Source organism: Myodes glareolus, chromosome 12, assembly GCF_982192425.1.
Source record: "Myodes glareolus chromosome 12, mMyoGla1.1, whole genome shotgun sequence".
NCBI lineage: Eukaryota > Metazoa > Chordata > Mammalia > Rodentia > Cricetidae > Myodes > Myodes glareolus.
Window position 1 is genome coordinate 77,154,779 of NC_142037.1, and position 18,095 is coordinate 77,172,873.

At 36.7% G+C, this 18,095-nt stretch overlaps 1 protein-coding gene across 1 annotated transcript in view; it reads left to right on the forward strand.

The window, feature by feature from the left end:
* Gpc5 (glypican 5) overlaps positions 1–18,095 on the forward strand; it is a 1,239,739-nt gene that overhangs the window by 593,625 nt on the left and 628,019 nt on the right. Inside the window, exon 7 of the mRNA XM_085698195.2 lies at positions 15,727–15,886. Within this exon, the coding sequence (XP_085554321.2) occupies positions 15,727–15,886 (160 nt within the window). The remainder of the gene's footprint in view (positions 1–15,726; positions 15,887–18,095) is intronic.

Consider the following 18,095-nt stretch of genomic DNA (forward strand, 5'->3'; position numbering starts at 1 on the left):
CAATTAAATACATTTTACTGAATAATTTTAAAGAACCAGAACCATATGTGGTATGTGTGCATCTGTCTACATGTGTGTGTATATGTCTCCTGAGTGTAGAGGCACTGTAGTAGATTAAAGACTAATATTCCAATGAATAGAACACTGTTAGACAGTTGAGATCTGGGCTTAGAACAACATATTTCAGAATGCTGCAACTATCTAAATGAACACATGTCCAGTACAGGGAGGTGGAAAGGGTACTAGATAAATACCCACCAAAGCACTGTGATAGAAATTTAAAATGGAAATGGGTAAAGATTTTATTAAATCATGGATTTTTTCTGTTGCCTAATTTTTTAATAAAAGTAAATATATAATGTAATACATACAATAGTTATTTGCTAGTGCTAGTCTCTGAGGCCACATCATTACACACACTGAACTGTATATTCTGCCCTGCTTTTGTATTTTAAAGGGAAAAAGCAAAAATGTTCCTACTGAACAAGCCCAAACTGCCTGTTGATCAGCATGCACCAAACCAGGAGACCTGGGGTGGCATAGTCTCTCTCCCATTCTCACTCTGATAACAGAAAGCCTGGAATCCCCTCATGACTTCCAAGCCACTCTCTCCAAAGCCGGGTTTCCTCTGATATTTGCTTTTTTTTTTTTTAATGTCAACTGAATGCTGACTTACTCAGCTTCCCCGTTTGTCCCTGTTTCCTCTGGGGATTTTGACACTAGATGCTGCTAGCCCTAGCTGTCACTCATTCCCATATAGTTCTCCAGTTTGTTTGTTGACTCCCCTCCATTAACCTTAAAGACAGAGGCCAAAGTAAATTATTCCCTTAGCACACTTTCAGAGACAGGTTCAGAGAAGGACAGCTGGTGATGTGACCAGAGCCACCACTGTCATTACACATTTCTCTTTGAGGAAACCACTGAAGGTCATATATTACACGTTTGAGTTACCTTAGACCAGCTGTTGGCATATGCCTTACTCTCGGTACTCTTCAGGCAATGGGCAGAGGGTCCTAAGTGCCACGCCAGCCTGGAATACACACAGCAGTACCCTATCTCCATCAGGAAACAGGAAAAACAAGAACAGATAGCAATTCACTTTCAAGACACTTAAAACATGAACAACCTAATTTAGAAAAAGATAAATAGAGAAAGGTATTGAACTGCTGATCCACAAGAAAATGAAAACAAGGCAAGCGAAGAAGCAAGAAAACAATGTTTTAACAAAAACTACGGAAGCTCAACAATGAAACAATGTTTTCAACATGCTGAGGAGAAAATTATGGCAACATAAAATTCTCTAGCCAGTGAAATTATCCAGAACAAGAAGCACAGTATAGTATATTTAGAGAGATAATGACCCAGTAAATGTCTAAGAAGAAGAATGAAAACACAAAGAAAGCACAGAAGAAAGCCACTGACAAGATAACATATTCCAGGCCAAGGCTCAACATTACAGGAAGCAATTGATTTCACTGGGAAAAACAGTTGTTAAATATTGCTCCAAGAAGCTTGAAAACACTGAATTAATCCTGTATCTATTATAGAAGCTGTTTCTATGATTAACACATTATATATGCATGCACATGCACACATAGGGAGAGGAGGGGAGAAAGAGAGATAGAGATTTTCAAGCATGGTGAATTATCTGGTTAGCCCTCTCAAAATGTAAGCAATGACTGCTACTATTCGTACAGAGTGTTTTCAGGAAATAGATACAGCCACAGACATCTATTCCAGCAAGATTCTCACAGCAGCAGTATTTATATCCAGATTCTCACATAGAACAATCTTAAAACAACAGGAAGCCAAAACCATAATTTGTTTCATTAATAGACCAGAAAAAGGCTTATCAAAGAAAAAAGGATGTATGAGATCTTCAGGACATGACTGTATTTACTTCTGCAGCTGAAGAGCAACCCCTTGCACAAATAGCCAGCATTTTCAGAGCACCATTAGTAAGAACCTAATGCTTCTGGATAAGGATTCAACCCAATACTTCCATTTTAACTTTGCTAACTCTAAAAGGGTCCTATTGCAAATGCTATCACATTTTGCAATATCATGACCTAGGGTTTCAATATCTATTTCAGGAAAACATAATTTAATCCGTAACAAACATACACTTCCATTGGGCAGGGTGTGTGTGCTGCAGGGAACAAACCCTATATCTAGCAATGGAAAAAAAATTTTCATGAGTCTTATAGAGACCTAAAGTAAGTCTAAAAGATAGAATTTTCTTTTCCTGCAAAAATATTACTGTGGCCTGAGATATAAACAAACACACAGATATAAAACAATGTATTTGCATATTGTTATAAATAATATATATAAATAAGCAAACAATATTTATGTCTATGTGTCTCAAGCCACATTAATATTACAATATGCATATAACATACAATTATAATTACATGTATAATATATAGAACACAAGTATATATGTGTGTATATATGTGTATTACTTTAGGGAGAGGAAGGATGGTAAAGAAAAAGTTAAAATAACAGTAGTTTTAATTTAGAGCTATACGCGACACCTGAAAATTTTGTTTCACCTTTTGGAGTGAGTATGTAGCTATAGCAAGATTAAATTGTTTAAGTGTACAAAATTAAGTAGTAAGTGACAGAATTTATTCTAAAAATCTTAAAATATACCCATCTAGCCTCCCCACAAGACAACTAAAGATTCACATTTTGCCCATTTTTCTCACATTATTTCTGGAACACTTCCCTTCAGTTCATGTATGATTGTTCACAGTTTTACAGGTTGGCTAAAGAAAGGTACAGCAAAAGAATCTCATGGTAAAGGTCGACGTTAGAACAACATTTGAGAAGTCATAAGGTCTGTTACCATCTGGAGGACTTGAGGGTGTCATCCTAAGTGGGTCAGTCTGAGATCACTTCACAGTGAACCTGTATTGCGTTGAAACTTTAAGGGAGTTTTCCATCATGCTTGAGCACCCGAGGATGTCTCCTGCACAGCTGGCCAGTAAAGCAAATGTGGAATAGTAGCAAAATCAGATTTTTAAAGTTTTCAACACTTCACGATTCTTTCAAGAAGACAATGGAAATTTGATTAATTAAAATTTCTAAACAGGGACCACTCGCATGACAATATATGCTGATTAAAATCTTCCATCCTCCTGCCTTTATTCAGTCCTTCTTTTTAATTAATTCTGTTTATTTTATGTCATATGATGAAGCCAATATGATGGAGATGAAAGGACAACAATTACAAAACCCGGAGCTGAGCGACATGAATCTCACAGTCCTGCTAAAAATACAGTAGCACTTTGTCTTCATAAAAAGAAATGGCAAGTGGAAAACCCCAAGTTAATAAAGAAGAATGATGATACCTGGATTCTGTGTAAAAAGAACATGATGTTTTGTTGGTGCAAGTGTGTATTGCTTGTATATTGAGTTGTCCCCATAATAATGCAGCCAATGTCATTAATTAACATATCAATGGATATAGAAATTATTACTATAGGGACTAGAAAAATAGTTTAGCTTTTCAGATGATTGACTTCCACAGGATTGCAGTTCAATTTCCACTACCCATATGATGGCTCAAAACCATCTAACTCCAGGCACAGGGGATGGATGCAAAACCCTCTGTAGGCACCAGGCATTCATTTACTGCAAAACATACACAGACAAAACACTCCTCTACAAAAAATAAATATATGTATTTTTTTAAATTAGTGCTGTCTATAATCATTAACTAGAAAATGAGAACATTCTTATTGATATGGCCTCTGCTTCACTGGAAAGGTTATGTTTAATAGAAACTCAATTTACCAAATGACTTGGTGTTTTAGAACATATTTGCTCAGTTATGTTTTCTCCATGGTTGGGGAAATTAAGTTAGATTCCTGTATTATCAGGAACATGATGTGAAATGACTGGGCAAATAGTTGAGCCCTTTTGCTCAGCAAGTAAATTATTCATAAGTACTTGCCGTTATACTTTTGACATGTAGGATGAGTTCCTGAAGACAAACTTAAGCTCAAGTCAAAATTCAAAGTGGGAAGGAAGCACATTACTGCACACCCATTCCAAACCGCACAGTCTTACCTCACCCCGTGAGCTCTCTGAAATCCTGCATGCTTACAAAGATAAGTGGGGGAGATTAAGGCTTTTAGCACAGTAAACAGAAACGAGTCCTGAATGATAAACCAAGCCATGAACAATACACATTTAATCAGCACCTGAGAGGCAAAATAATGAAACTGCTCAATATCTCATTATTCTTTCTTCAAAAGCTATTTAATTTTAATTGTAACTTCGCCTGTACCAACTATAAGTTCTTATATGTAATCACTTCTGTCCAAGCGCATTGCTAAGGTCATGCATGCATGTACGATATTATTCATTGTCTTTATGTCAATGATCATGCAATAATGATTTAGGAAATTAGTAAATTGGCTTGGACGTGAGACTGAAGGAGTGAAGTCTCCCTCAGAGCATACAATAGTGAAAGTCCCATCTTCTGAGGACTAAGATGTTTGTCTTTTCAAGAATTTGTCTTAACCATCTACTTGCTTCACCAATCATTTTACAGATATTTGCCTTGCTTAAAATTTCCAGTTTCTCCTTCGCTTCCTTTTCCCTTGTATTGCTGTAATAACACATTACTGCTTACCCAGAGATTGCTCTCTTTGCCTGTTACTGACTTCCTTTGGTTTTACAAGACCCACTTGAACACCGATTAAAATTTGGCCTGAATATCCTCTTTGGTTGCCACTATTTTGTTTTTCTTCTAAGTTCTGTATAAAATTGGTTTCTCTTCCATTTCTACTTCATTCCTGAGATACGTAGAGTATGGATTAGGACACAGATTCATAATTCACATAATTCACATGTCCGATCCATTAGGGCACAAATGGGAGAGCCCCTTTTTGAGTTAGAGATGAAGATCAAATGTAGTGGTGGAAAAAAGAGCTTTTGCATAAGAATAAGATTAAATGACTTATGCACAGCATTACAGCTTCAGAGAGCAAATTTAGTAAACCTTTCTTAACGTCAGCGTTCTTTTTACAAAAATCTCAAGACTTTTATAAATTGCCAGCCTGGATTGCATAAGCCAAATGCCAACAGAGCAATGACCTTTCGTATTACGGGCATAACAGACTCAGAGATCAGAGAGCTCTAACTTAAAGCAAACACTGACAAGAAACCCTGCAGAAATGACTTTTGTGTCTGTTCAACCTAACATAACATGACATACTGTAAAATGTCTTTGGCTTTTTAAAATTTTAGGTCTATAAAGGTTTAACTGCTCTTGAAAATACAGTGCTGGGGAGTTGCCGTGTTTGGAAATATGGGCAAATGTTTTCTCAAATTGAAAGAGCAGCAGCAGCATACTTTGTTAAAGGATTCGTAAATATGATTTTAATAATATTAATAAGAACATAGAGAGTGAAATAGCATTGGGTCTGTAGAGGTGGGAGTAAGGTTGAAGGTTTAGAGAATGGGAAACTGTATCACAAACAAAATAAACGAGCAGGTTCTATAAAGAGACTTCTACATCTCATTTGCAACAGTCTTATAGAGGTAGAAAGGAATCAATCATGGGAGTTTAGATCAGAGTTCCATTTTAAAATGTTATGAACTTCCATTGTTTTTCTACGTGAAAGTGAAAATGCAAATATCTAAAGCAGAATTATATTCATTTTTGGTATCAAACAAACTTATCTTCATATACACATGCTTACATATGTATGTACATACAGGTATTTTTTCATACTTATGTGCACATATACATAAACTTTTTAGTTAGTGCATAAGACATATCATTTAAGACTTATTACTAATCCTAAAAAGATTCTATCTTTTTCTATTAACATTTTAATCTTTGTCTGAACAATTTTATAATTTATATAAAATTGCATATTTTTGGTGTTTATGTCTTCCAGGATGAATGACAAAACATATGGGGACTAATACTACCTTAATATTTGCTCATTATACAGCTATTTAACTGTATTAAACATACTTGCTCATTATACAGCTATTTAAATGATGATGAAAATAGAGGAGACTAGCTAGCAATGCTCCATTATGTCCAGAGCATTAACCATGTTGTTGTGATCTTAGGTGTGGTGTTGATTTTGAGTCTGATTGATGCTTCACTTTTAGGGCACACATAACATAAATATGAGTCGACAAAGCTAGATTTCCCTGCGAGTGTTTGACAGGCTCTCGCAAAGGAGGGATGTTGCCAGACAGTGAAATGAGAACTTGGTCTATTGAGAGATGAATTCAGCAGTCGAACGAAGTGTGCTTGCTTTAGACTCATCAGCTATTCTCCCCACCCAAACACCCTGTAAAAAGCCTCCTTAACGAGCTTCCTAGCCAATTCAACACAAGCAGACAGCATCAGTCATCAAAACTGACGCTTTGCAGTTAATCAGTGGCCTGCACAAGTTGCTTGCCCCTGGGAAAGGAAGAACACTTTTCCCCCACTTTGTCCTTCCTCTGTTGTCTTCCCAATTTTATGGATGCATGGTCATGCACAGGACACTGTGAAGGAGTACGGGGCTTTCAAGTGGATAAAGTGCCTTCTGAAGCATTTTTGTTCATCAGAGTAAAATGAGTTTTAATAGGCTTAAGTGATTTGCCTAAGGCACACAATTAATGTGTGACTGGCGCTCAAAACCATGTCCTTTCTTCTGGTCTAATTGTTCTATAAATATGTATGTATTGATTGAATTTCTTCCATCCCTAATGGGGAATAAGTTAAAATCTTAAAATATAATCATTTTAGCTTTAGGCAGGCTGTGGTGGCAAAGCTAAGTCAGCCAGTGTTGTAAATGCTGGGTTTGCCCTCATAAGCTTCCTATCTTTCAAAGAGTGTTGGTGCAGCAGGATCAAGTCAAACTTCTACAGCGAAATCCATGATAAAGCAAAACGCCCACCATTGACATTTACAAGGCACTGAGTGTTTACAGCACATAACCCAAATAATGCTCACTAAAGAAGATAATTTTTTTTATTCTATTTTACAGAGGCAAAGAGAAAATTACAATAGTAATGGAAAATTTATTTGTGATTTTTTGCTTAAAACATCAATATATCATGCCTACCTTAGTACATGGAATGTGTGATCATGTGTGAACAAAATGGTGAGATTTACTTTGGTGACCATGTGTCCTCATGGCTGACTTTCATGCGTCACACAGAAATAAGCATTATTTTTATCCTAAAGATTCATTTTGTCTATATTTCTTCTAATCCACATGTGGTTTATTAACATAGAGAGGAAAGTCTGCCCTTGAGAGAAGGTAGGCTGATATCCAAGTGTTGGCTGAAGAAGAGGATGTAAAATGCTGCTTGTCCATGAAGGTGATCCAATGGAGACAAGAAGAGAAAAGACACCGACATTCAGGGATTGGAGCAGGACAAATGGGGAGAATGGGTCCTCTGAAAAAGACCAAAGAAGCTGTTTTTGCTCTGAAGATCCCAAATGCAAAAGCAGACTTTCCTTTCTTCTCTAGAAACAGCAAAAAAACAAACAAAATAAACTGAATCAAATTTTGAAACTATTTCAACATTGGAGACTTTTTTTTAAGTAATTTTATTAAATTTTAAAAGTTTCCATTTACGCCCCTCTTCCCAACACCCTCCCACTCCCCCCCCTCCCTCTCCTCCTCCCTCTTTGTCCCTAAGGGCAGTCAGGGTTTCAAGCCCTGTGGGAAGTTCAAGTTCGTCCCCCCTCCCTCCAGGTCCAGGAAGGTGAGTATCCAAACAGACTGGATCCCAAAAATCCAGTATATGCAGAGGAAACTAGTCCCAGTGTCATTGTCAATGGCTTCTCAGAAAGACTCCAGGCCAGCCACATTCAGAGAATCCGGCCACATTCAGAGAATCTGGTTGGATCACGTGCTCGTTCAGTCGCAGTCCAACTGCCCTTGGTAAACTCTCATTAGATCTGACCCCTTGTATCAGTGGGTGATAGCATCCCTCGCAGTCCTTCGTCATTTTCTTCGTCCTTCTGCTCGGTGCTCCAATGTGGGTCTCCGTCTGTATCTCCATCCATCGCCAGATGAAGGATCTATGGTGATAAGCAAAATATTCGTCAGTATGGTTATGGGCCAATGCCGGTTCAGGCACCCTCTCCTCTGTCCAGAGAACAATCTGGGGATCTCTCCTTGGACCTGGGATCCCATATATAATCAAGTTTCCTATAAACCCTAAAATGACTCCCTTAGTTGAAATATATTCTTCCCTGATCCCATATTCATCCTTCCTCGCTTCCCCCCATCCCGGTCAACCGAGCTTTCTCCATTCCTCCCCTACTCCCTTCTCTCTAACCCTCTCCCCTTCCAACAACCCTCCCACCTCCCCATGCACCCAAGGTTACCTGGGACTGTTGACTATTTCCTACCTCCTGGCAGATAGTTAAATAATCTTCATCAGGTTCGTCTTCTTATTTAGCTTCTCTAGGATCACGAATAATAGGCTCAAAGACCTTTAAATTATGGTTAGAATCCACTTATGAGTGAATACATACCGTGTTCCTCTTTTTGGGTCTGGCTTACCTCACTCAGTAAAGCATTTTCTATGTCCATCATTTGCATGCAAAATTCAAGATGTCATTATTTTTTACCGCTGAGTAAAACTCTAATGTGTATATGTTCCACACCTTTTTTAACCATTCTTCTATTGAGGGGCACCTAGGCTGTTTCCAGGTTCTGGCTATTACAAATAGTGCTGCTATGAACATAGTTGAACAAATGCTTTTGTAGTATGCTAGGGAATCTCTAGGGTATATTCCCAAGAGTGGAATTGCTGGGTCCTGAGGGAGATTGACTCCCAGTTTCCTGAGAAACCGCCACACTGATTTCCACAGTGGCTACACAAGTTTGCATTCCCACCAACAATGGATGAGTGTTCCCCTCTCCCCAAATCCTCTCCAGCATAGGCTATCATTGGTGTTTTTGACTTTAGCTATTCTGGCAGGTGTAAGATGGTATCTCAAAGTGGTTTTGATTTGCAATTCCCTGATCGCTAAGGAGGTTGAGCATGACCTTAAGTGTCTTCTGGCCAATCGAAGTTCATCTGTTGTGAATTCTCTGTTCCGTTAAGTACCCCATTTTTTAATTGGGTTAATTAGAGTTTTAGTGCCTAGTTTCTTGAGTTCTTGGTATATTTTGGAGATCAGACCTTTGTCTGATGAGGGGTTGGTGAAGATCTTCTCCCAGTCAGAAGGCAGCCTTTTTGTCTTACTGACAGTGTCCTTTGCTTTACAGAAGCTTCTCAGTTTCAGTAGATCCCATTTATTCATTGTTTCTCTTATTGTCTGTGCAGCTGGGGTCCTGCTTAGGAAGAGGCCTCCTGTGCCTATATCTAGACTTTAGCAAAAATAAAAATGGTGTAGACTTATTTAAAAACTGCAATGGGAACACCTCTCTTGCAGTAGCAAATGTCGAGAATATAAACATTTAAAAAACAAATCTTCAACTTCAAATGATTTTTTTAAACAAATTCTTAGAACTATTCAGGGGCTAAGGAATAAGATTATTTAAATTTATTCCTTTTTTAAAATACAGAGATAATAATTTTGCAAAGTCATAACATTAAACCTTGGACTCTTCTAATTTTAATTTCATCTTATAATATAGCTATAAATGCTTTTTTGGAATTAAAGCATGTGTATGCACATTTTGAGAACAGTCGTTGCTTTTTTAGTGTCGATGATGAATCTTTCAGAATACTTGTAACACAACATATGTTCAATTAATGCCATAAGCTAGATAAATGAGCCAATTTTGCCACCAGGAAGAATAGATCCAGTTATTCTTGAACTTCATGACCATTGATGATTGCAGAAACAAATTTACTAAAGCTAATTTGATACAGAAGGCATTAATGACAGGATATACACAGACAATGAAGTATTCCCAAAGAAATAATAAAAATATTTATTATTATTATGATTAATTACTTATAATTATCCCCTAATATTTCAGCATGATGAGGACAATATAGAAAGGTAAATCCTGGCCTCATTTCTGGGAAATATACCATTCATCAGATTTTATGACTTAAAGAAAAAAATGTGAATTCAATATTAATTAATGGCACAGTGATGGTGGTGGTTGTTGTTATTGTTTTTAAAGAAAAAGACAGAAATATATGAGGGATTAAAAGGAAATATTGAACTTGAAAACAAGATACACTGTTATGAGTTGCAGAAAAGGTAAGGGCGTACTTTAGGAGGGAAGAAGGAGAAGAGAAGTGAGAACGGCAACACAAGTGTATCTTTGTGGGATCAATGTCATGCTCTTAAACAGAATTTGCATCTGAAAAACTATATTTAGAACAATTTTAAAGTATCTTAGTTTATTCTAGGGGACCTTGACTGGCAGGCCACTATTTACCTTTTACTTTGTCCTCATTTCTAGATGTATATTGGTTTATACCAGGTGATTTACAAACAGACAATTTGCTTATGTAAATATGGAAAATGTGAGGTGAATCCCAAGGAAACAAGACTGCTTCTTGAGGAATTTCTCATAAATCTTAATTCAAACAAATCAAGAAGGGCCATATGGTGAAACCGCCAAACACCTCACTTTTTGCCATTCTCCTCATGGCTCCTCTATCTGGGGTGATGTTTCCCACTCTCCAGACATGTGCTGAGAACCACTGATGTTTATTTTTAAGCACATGAAAGTGCTTTAAGGCCAAGAAATGACATGGTAAAACTACTGATTTGGGAAAATAAGTTTGTCCTAGTGAGTTAGGCAAACTCACTAGGGTGGGTTTGAGGTAAGATAAAGTTTCATAAAATGTGAGTAGAGACGGTTTCCCTGTAAGACAGAAGGAGTAAGGTAATCTTCATATCCTGTCCCTGGTGAGAGACAAACTAGTGAATACAACAAGGGTTGTCGATAACCACTAGACTGTGATCTAGTGTGATCTAGTGTCATCTAGTGTGACAAGTGAGCGTGCAACCTGTTACACGTTCCCTGGAAGAAACAAAGGATATGTGCTTGGAACAAAAATATGCTTCTGTATGGAATATTGTTATTATCGTTCTGTTAAAGGAGCTCATAGAAACAATTTGAAAATAGAAGGAATTATTTGGCTCATAATTTTTAGAGGCTTCCATTATGGAAGGAAAATACAGATGAGAACATCACATCATGGAGGCGGGCAAGTAGTGTAGAAAGACAATAGGAAGGATCTAGGACAAAATATAGCTACCAAAGTCACATTCTCAGAGACCTCCTTCTTCCACTTGGGTCCTGCCATCTAACACTCGTTCTTAGAATAGTCTCTTTAGATTTTGAACCTATCAGTGGGTTAGAACACTCATTAGGTAACAGTGCTGTGGGCTTTACTAATATCTTATGTTTTCTCAATCCAGTCGGGTTGATAATGACAGTCCATCACATGAATAAAAGCAGATATGCATTCACATGTAAGATTAAAAATAAGAAACTAAATTAGATAAGATAGATCCTTCACATGTAGGAAAAGAATACACCAATCCTATAAGGAGAGGAGTTTTCAGATCTTGGATTGTCCACCCAGTGAGATCCTGGATTTATTGGATCACCACCATAGAAATAGCAGTTTTGTCTTCTACATGAAGACATGGAAAATAGGAAGAATACAAAGAAACAGAGATCTTCAAAACCTGCACATGGTTGCAATGTGAGAGGTTATTTCTAAGGGCACCATCTTTCAAGTGGGTGGATCTGTGTCTAAAGAATGTGTTAGAGAATTTAAAAATATTTTCATTAGAAAATTTTCCAAAAAACAAGTGTGGTCCAAGTGTGAGAAGGTATTAAATATGTGAATGAATTAAATTTCTCTTGGTAAATAATAAATGACCATACAGTAGCAATATTCCAGCATCAGACCTGATCTTATGCTGTCATACTGCTGAAATCAAAAGTCTAACACATTTGTCTCAGTTTAGAGATTTTGAAGAATGAGTCATTTCAGAGAATCTAGACTGTATAGGGAGGATTATAAAACCAGTGGCCCAAGTCCCTACTAGAAACTACTCTGTGCTTAGTTTCTAGATGCCTCACATAGTCACTTTCTCTCAATGGAACCCTTAATGGCCCTGATCAAAACTATATCTTATAATTTCATATACAATTTTTCCCTGTATCAGACTTCCCAAGCAACGATGATTGTAATTTCTATCTCTGGTAATGGCCAAAAACCCATCTATCTTTTAAAACACTGATTTGATTCTATTATTCTCACACAGACAATCCTGCTTTCCATAAACTCCAAATTAACTAATAAATGAGTTAGTACATTCACATAAGTCCTGAAAATGTAGCATATCACCTTTGAAAATGACAGCAGCTTCCCAGTTCCAGGAACTAAAGTGCAAAGTTCTGGAATCTGTTTTTCAATTCTGCTCAGCACAGATTATTTGAAAGAAATTATAAATGTTTTTAATACTGTTTCTTATCATTTTAAGTTTATTGTCTTCGATATTTCCTAGATGCTAAAGTTAAAAAACAAATATAGAAAACGTCGCAGGTGATTTTATAAATGTCCCACACTATTTTGGACATTCACTATTCTTAATCACAGACAAGTGATGGAGTCATGTGAGAGGAATTCTGAGTGCATGTAAGAATACCTCAAGAAAACAAGACAAGTTTTGTGATCTCAATTTCTTTAAAACATGGAATTGTCCTTGGGATGTGTTTTCTTGTAGTGGATATGAGTGAACGTACTTCATATTACTCATTATTGATTGCTGCTGTTTACTCAATGAAATGTTTATATGACTCTCTGGAAAATTTTTGTTGTCACATTGTTGTGGACAATGGTCTGTACCCTATCACTTGTGTTTTAAATAAACACTGATTGGCCAGTAGCCAGGCAGGAAGTATAACCTGAGCAAACAGGCAGCAAGTAGAGTCAGGGCAATGAGAATTCTGGGAAGAGGAAATTTTCAGTCTGTAGTTGTCACCCACACACAGAGGAAGCCAGACAGAGCAATCAAAATGCCACTGCCTTGCTGATAAAGGTACCAAATTGTGTGGCTAATTCAAACAAGAATAATGGGCTAATATAAGATATAAGAAAAAGTTAATAAGAAGCCTGAGCTATTAGGCCAATCAGTTTATAATTAATGTACACCTCTGTGTTTTTCTTTGAGACTGAATGACTGAGGGACTGGGTGGAACAGAAACTGCAGTCAGCACCACATGAGGTTTGACCTTGTGATTGCATACATCTTGAAGTCATGAGAACTTTACTAACATGATTGATTTCTCTAAACCCTCACAGTATAAATTGCTCTGAATAAAGTTGGCTATCTCGTGAGACTTTGGTTTGCCTCGTTTATTGGCTCCATTCTCCCAGCTCCTACTTCATCAAGAGTGGTGACAACTACAAATAAATGAATAATTCTCTGACCATGTGCTTAGTCACTTTAAATGAAAAAGTTTCTTAAAATAGTACTGTTTTACAGTGACTATCATTCTGTTTGAATTTTGAGATCAAATTCTTGGGCTTGGATCATGGTGATTTATGTATTGTTTTTCATGAGATTTTGTTTGTGTTCTGGCCTGGATCCCAGTAAAATACCAGAAGAATCCTTAAAAAATAAAGTTGATATGAGAAAATATTGGTAAAGAATGTAAGCATCAAAGAATTAGGCAAGAAACCACAGAGTGTGGCTTTTGCTGTAGTTGTTACTCAAGGCTTACTCATAATTAGATTACCTATCAGATAGTTCTTCAAGCTGACACTAGATGTTTAAATAGCATTTTAAGAATATGTAATAAAGTAGATAATAGTAATTGACTGTATTAGTATCTATTGTTTTGGCACATTTATTTCAAATTACTATGCTTTTCTGGATTTTTTTCTCAAGATGACAATAGCGCACAGATATTGTTGTGATTATTTTAGATGTGGGAAAGCTGAAATAGTCAAGGAATTCACTTTTAGCCATGTTTCATAGTGAATGTATGTGAGAGTCAAGATTCATTTCTCAATATTTTGAACTCCATAGTCCAAGTCCTTTATAATGTTAGCTATGTGATCAGTAGAATACTTGAATAACAAATGATAAAGTGAAGACAGATGCTAAAAAAAAAATCCCACCCTAGCTCAGAATTGAGTATAATAAAGGGTTATTTATTCAGGGGAAGACTCACAGACCACAGTCCTCTGCTAGAACAGGGAACAGCAACCAAATCCCACAGCCAGAAGAGAGAGGGAGCACATGCTTTACATTGGAATTCATAGTTTAAAAGGACACATTGAAGTGGGAGGGTAACTTAAAGGCTACTGGCTGTAGACATTTCTACAGCAATAGAGACTATAAAATAGAACCATTTCTCCTGACTCTATCTCTTCAGGTTTGAGTTTTAGAAGTAGTATATATGTGTTTCTTCATTGCAGCGACCCCTGCCCCACCCTCCCATCTCTAGTAACCGGCACACATACCAACATGCTAACCACATTAAAGAAGTTTTGATTCATTTGACTTTCAAATGATTTCTTAAAAATTAACTCTAGTGGCATAGTCTTTGAGACCTGCTGACAAGCAAGGGAAATTAAATAATTGTTATTGCTTGCATGATTTTTGGTTAGAAAAATAGAAATTTTAAAGAAGTTGTGACATTTTGTATTTATGACCTGATATTTTTTTAATTGTGAACTTTCTGAACCTCAAAGTCCAGTTGTTTGTTCTAAGTATCCTTAGAGTTATCATGTTTGTCATCAGCGTTCTGAAGTTATTTTCCTCTGGACTCTTAAGTATGAGATGCTGTTATTTATATGAATGTCTAACTATTAACTGCACATTAATGCCACTGAATTTCTCTCCTCAGCCTTTTGCAAAGAAACCTAATTTAAATCCCCATTAAGTGGACAACAGAGGGATACTCCCTTTACATCAGCGCCCTGTTTTCTTACTTTAGTCATATGTGCCCCCAAATTGCCTTAGAGAGTAAATGCTATATCTAAGATTATTTTTATAAGTCTTACCTTTAAGTTAAAAATTCTGCTATTTATATTATCACCTCATTACAAAGAAGTCCCAAAATTTTCAGTATTATTCAAAATATTAATTGAGTCTAGTCTGAAAATAATGTATATGGCATTTATTTTGCTCTTAAGAGCTAATGAAGTTCATGAGAATTAAGAACTGTGGAGGGCAAAGAGTCAACAATTTGCAGAAATGTAAGTTGAACTTGAAATCTGCTCTATGCCCCCTACACTGGAATGTTAGATGGCTTGACATGTATGTGTCTGTCCAGAATGCTAAACCTGTTGGTGAATTCTTTTCTGAGGTGCTAGCACTCCGTATCTGGAGAAAGTATGGAGTGTCAGTTTGAAAACTGGTACAAGATTCTCAGCCAAGGCTTCACAATGAGGGTTGTATTGTATAACAGTGCAATTAACTGTGGCTAGACTCTGCCTATTCAGAAATACAGGGTCATTGGGTCAAACCACTTCAAAGCACAAGGCCTGACTTTGTTTTTCAAAGCATTCTCCAAAGCTTCACATTAGAGTTAGTAGGTAGACTGTCACTCTTTGCAGATATCAAATTTTTCCCATCAATTTTCAGTGTTCCAGTTATTATTTTAAATGCATTAAATGATGAAGGTTTGATTGGGAAAGGGATCTACACAGAGCTAGCGAAATCATATAAGATGAGCATCCTAGTTTCTGAAAAGGAAAAGTGCACCTGTGGTCTTTACATATACTGTTGTTGTCTATATTCAGTTGTTACAGGGTAGATCACCCAAACCCAACACGAGGGAGCTGCTTCAGCCAGGCAGTGGTGACGGCATGCTGGAGCAATCTAGTGGGGACTGTGATGACGAGGACGGCTGTGGTGGGTCAGGGAGCGGAGAAGTCAAGAGGACCCTGAAGATCACAAACTGTGAGTGAATGGATCGAGCATTACTTTCAAATGGTTGGTTTTGAAATATCAGGTAGGAATGGCCGTGAACTCAGAAATAGTCTGGAGTAACTGGCAAAAGGAATGAGCCTGTTTTTAACCATGTAGGACATGCGTTTTGCGGGGTATTGCTCATGTTGTGTTAGTAGCTTTATGTGGAAATGACATATATTTTACAGAACTGATGAGTGATGGGCCGTTTTGAGAAGTATATGATTTTAAAGGAAAACAATCTTTAGGACATGTCGTCCAGTGTGTATTGGTAATTACTCTGAACCAGGTGAATAAGTACCACTAAACAGCCAAGTGTGCAATTTCACAGTATTATCATGTCACTGTCTACATGGTTTTACTCTGTTAACTTTTGCTATAATCTAATTAGATTTGTCTTGTCTGGATATGCAATTTTATTAGTTATTTGATAGTTTCATACAACACTTTTTGATCATGTTCAGCCTTCTTCCCAAACTCTTCCTCAATCCTGTCTTGACTTTTGAAATATCTCCCTAATATTGACTTTCTTTTTGCTTGGATGGAATATAAATTATAAATGTTTCCAAATGTTTGAATATTCATTTACAATGAAAGATATAATTTCCAGGGATGGAGAGATGGATAAATCTGTAAAATGTCTACCATATAAATATGAGAATTCACTTAATTTGGGACCCTTAGAAGACTCCTAAAAGCCCAGATGCAGTGGCTTGTGTCTGTCATCCTAGTCCAGGGAAGATGGAGTTCAGGGAGTCCTGGAATTCACTGGGCAGAAACCCTAATTAAAGAGAAAGGTGGAGAACAACTGACGTCTGGTATCCTCCTTTGACACACACACACAAGCACACACACACACACACACACACACACACACACACATGCCATCCACCTTTTACCACACATGTACATTCATGTTTACCTATAAACAGAGAAGATGCAACTTCCAATTCTAAAGTTTTGAAATGGGAAAAATTGAAAGAAAAATAACTACCAAATGATGTTCCAATGTGATCTTCATATACAAGATGAAGACAATGGGATCTATTCCATCCAGTGTCATGCATGTTTATTTGTTCACGGAGCAGGACAATAAAAGTGATCAAATGAAAACACAAGGCAAAGTTATTATTACCCAAGCGGATGGATTTCAATTAGTCAGCTCTGATTCTACCAAAACTGAAACTGAATCTTTCTGGATCTTGCGTCCCCAGAGCAGCCTGGCCTGATACCCTGTACTGCACAGGGGCACTTCCTACTTCTCACACTTATTCTCTGTTGGGAGAAAAAATACTCAGGAATAAGATTGAAATGTCAACTTCTCATTCCCTTAAAATGCTCGTTTTATTAGCAAAGCATATTGATTTTAAAAATCTTGAAACCAACAGTGTTACAAAATATAAAAGAATTTGTACAATGAAATGGGTTTGCTTGTTACACATAGTAATTGGTTTTCATATGGAAGGTAAATAGTTAGGAGTTACTATGAGTAAGCAGCAGGGGAACAAAGGATATGGGTGGAGTACTTTCTATTCCTATTGGCAGAATTCAAGATATGACTTGTTCTAGTTGGTATGAATAGTCTTTCTTGCATTCATTTTTTTCAGATCTATGCACTAAAATATAAAATGAAAAAGGGTTACAATAGTAAAAGAACTTTTGCTAAGTCGTAAAAGAGTCTCTTCTGTATTTAGAAGTTATGACAGAGTGATAGTCAATTCAAAATCACTTATTTCCTAATACAGTATTTATATACAGTAATATGTTGTATATATATATATTACTTATACAGGCATATATCTTATACATACATATATGTATAATATATAAGATATATCCTCTTATTAGTTATTTTAATGTTGTCAGAATTCTAAGACATCAAAATATGTACCATGTAGGAATAATGGAACAAAACAGAAATAAAATTATCAACTGACATGAATTAGATTGAAATTGTTTCCATATATATGTGTGTCTGCATATTTCTGAATATACCAGCAAAATTTTTATTTTTATGGCATTTTTCACATTCTAGACTAATTTAGAATCTCAAGAACCTGGGATAGTTAAAATGGGGTTTGTTTCATGAGAGAAATCGATTCAGTGAAAGATGTTCAGCTACTGTCTTCTTATCAACTTAGGTGACAAGGTGGCAGGAGTGAATTGGTTACTTCAAAACCGATGTTTCAATTACTGCTCA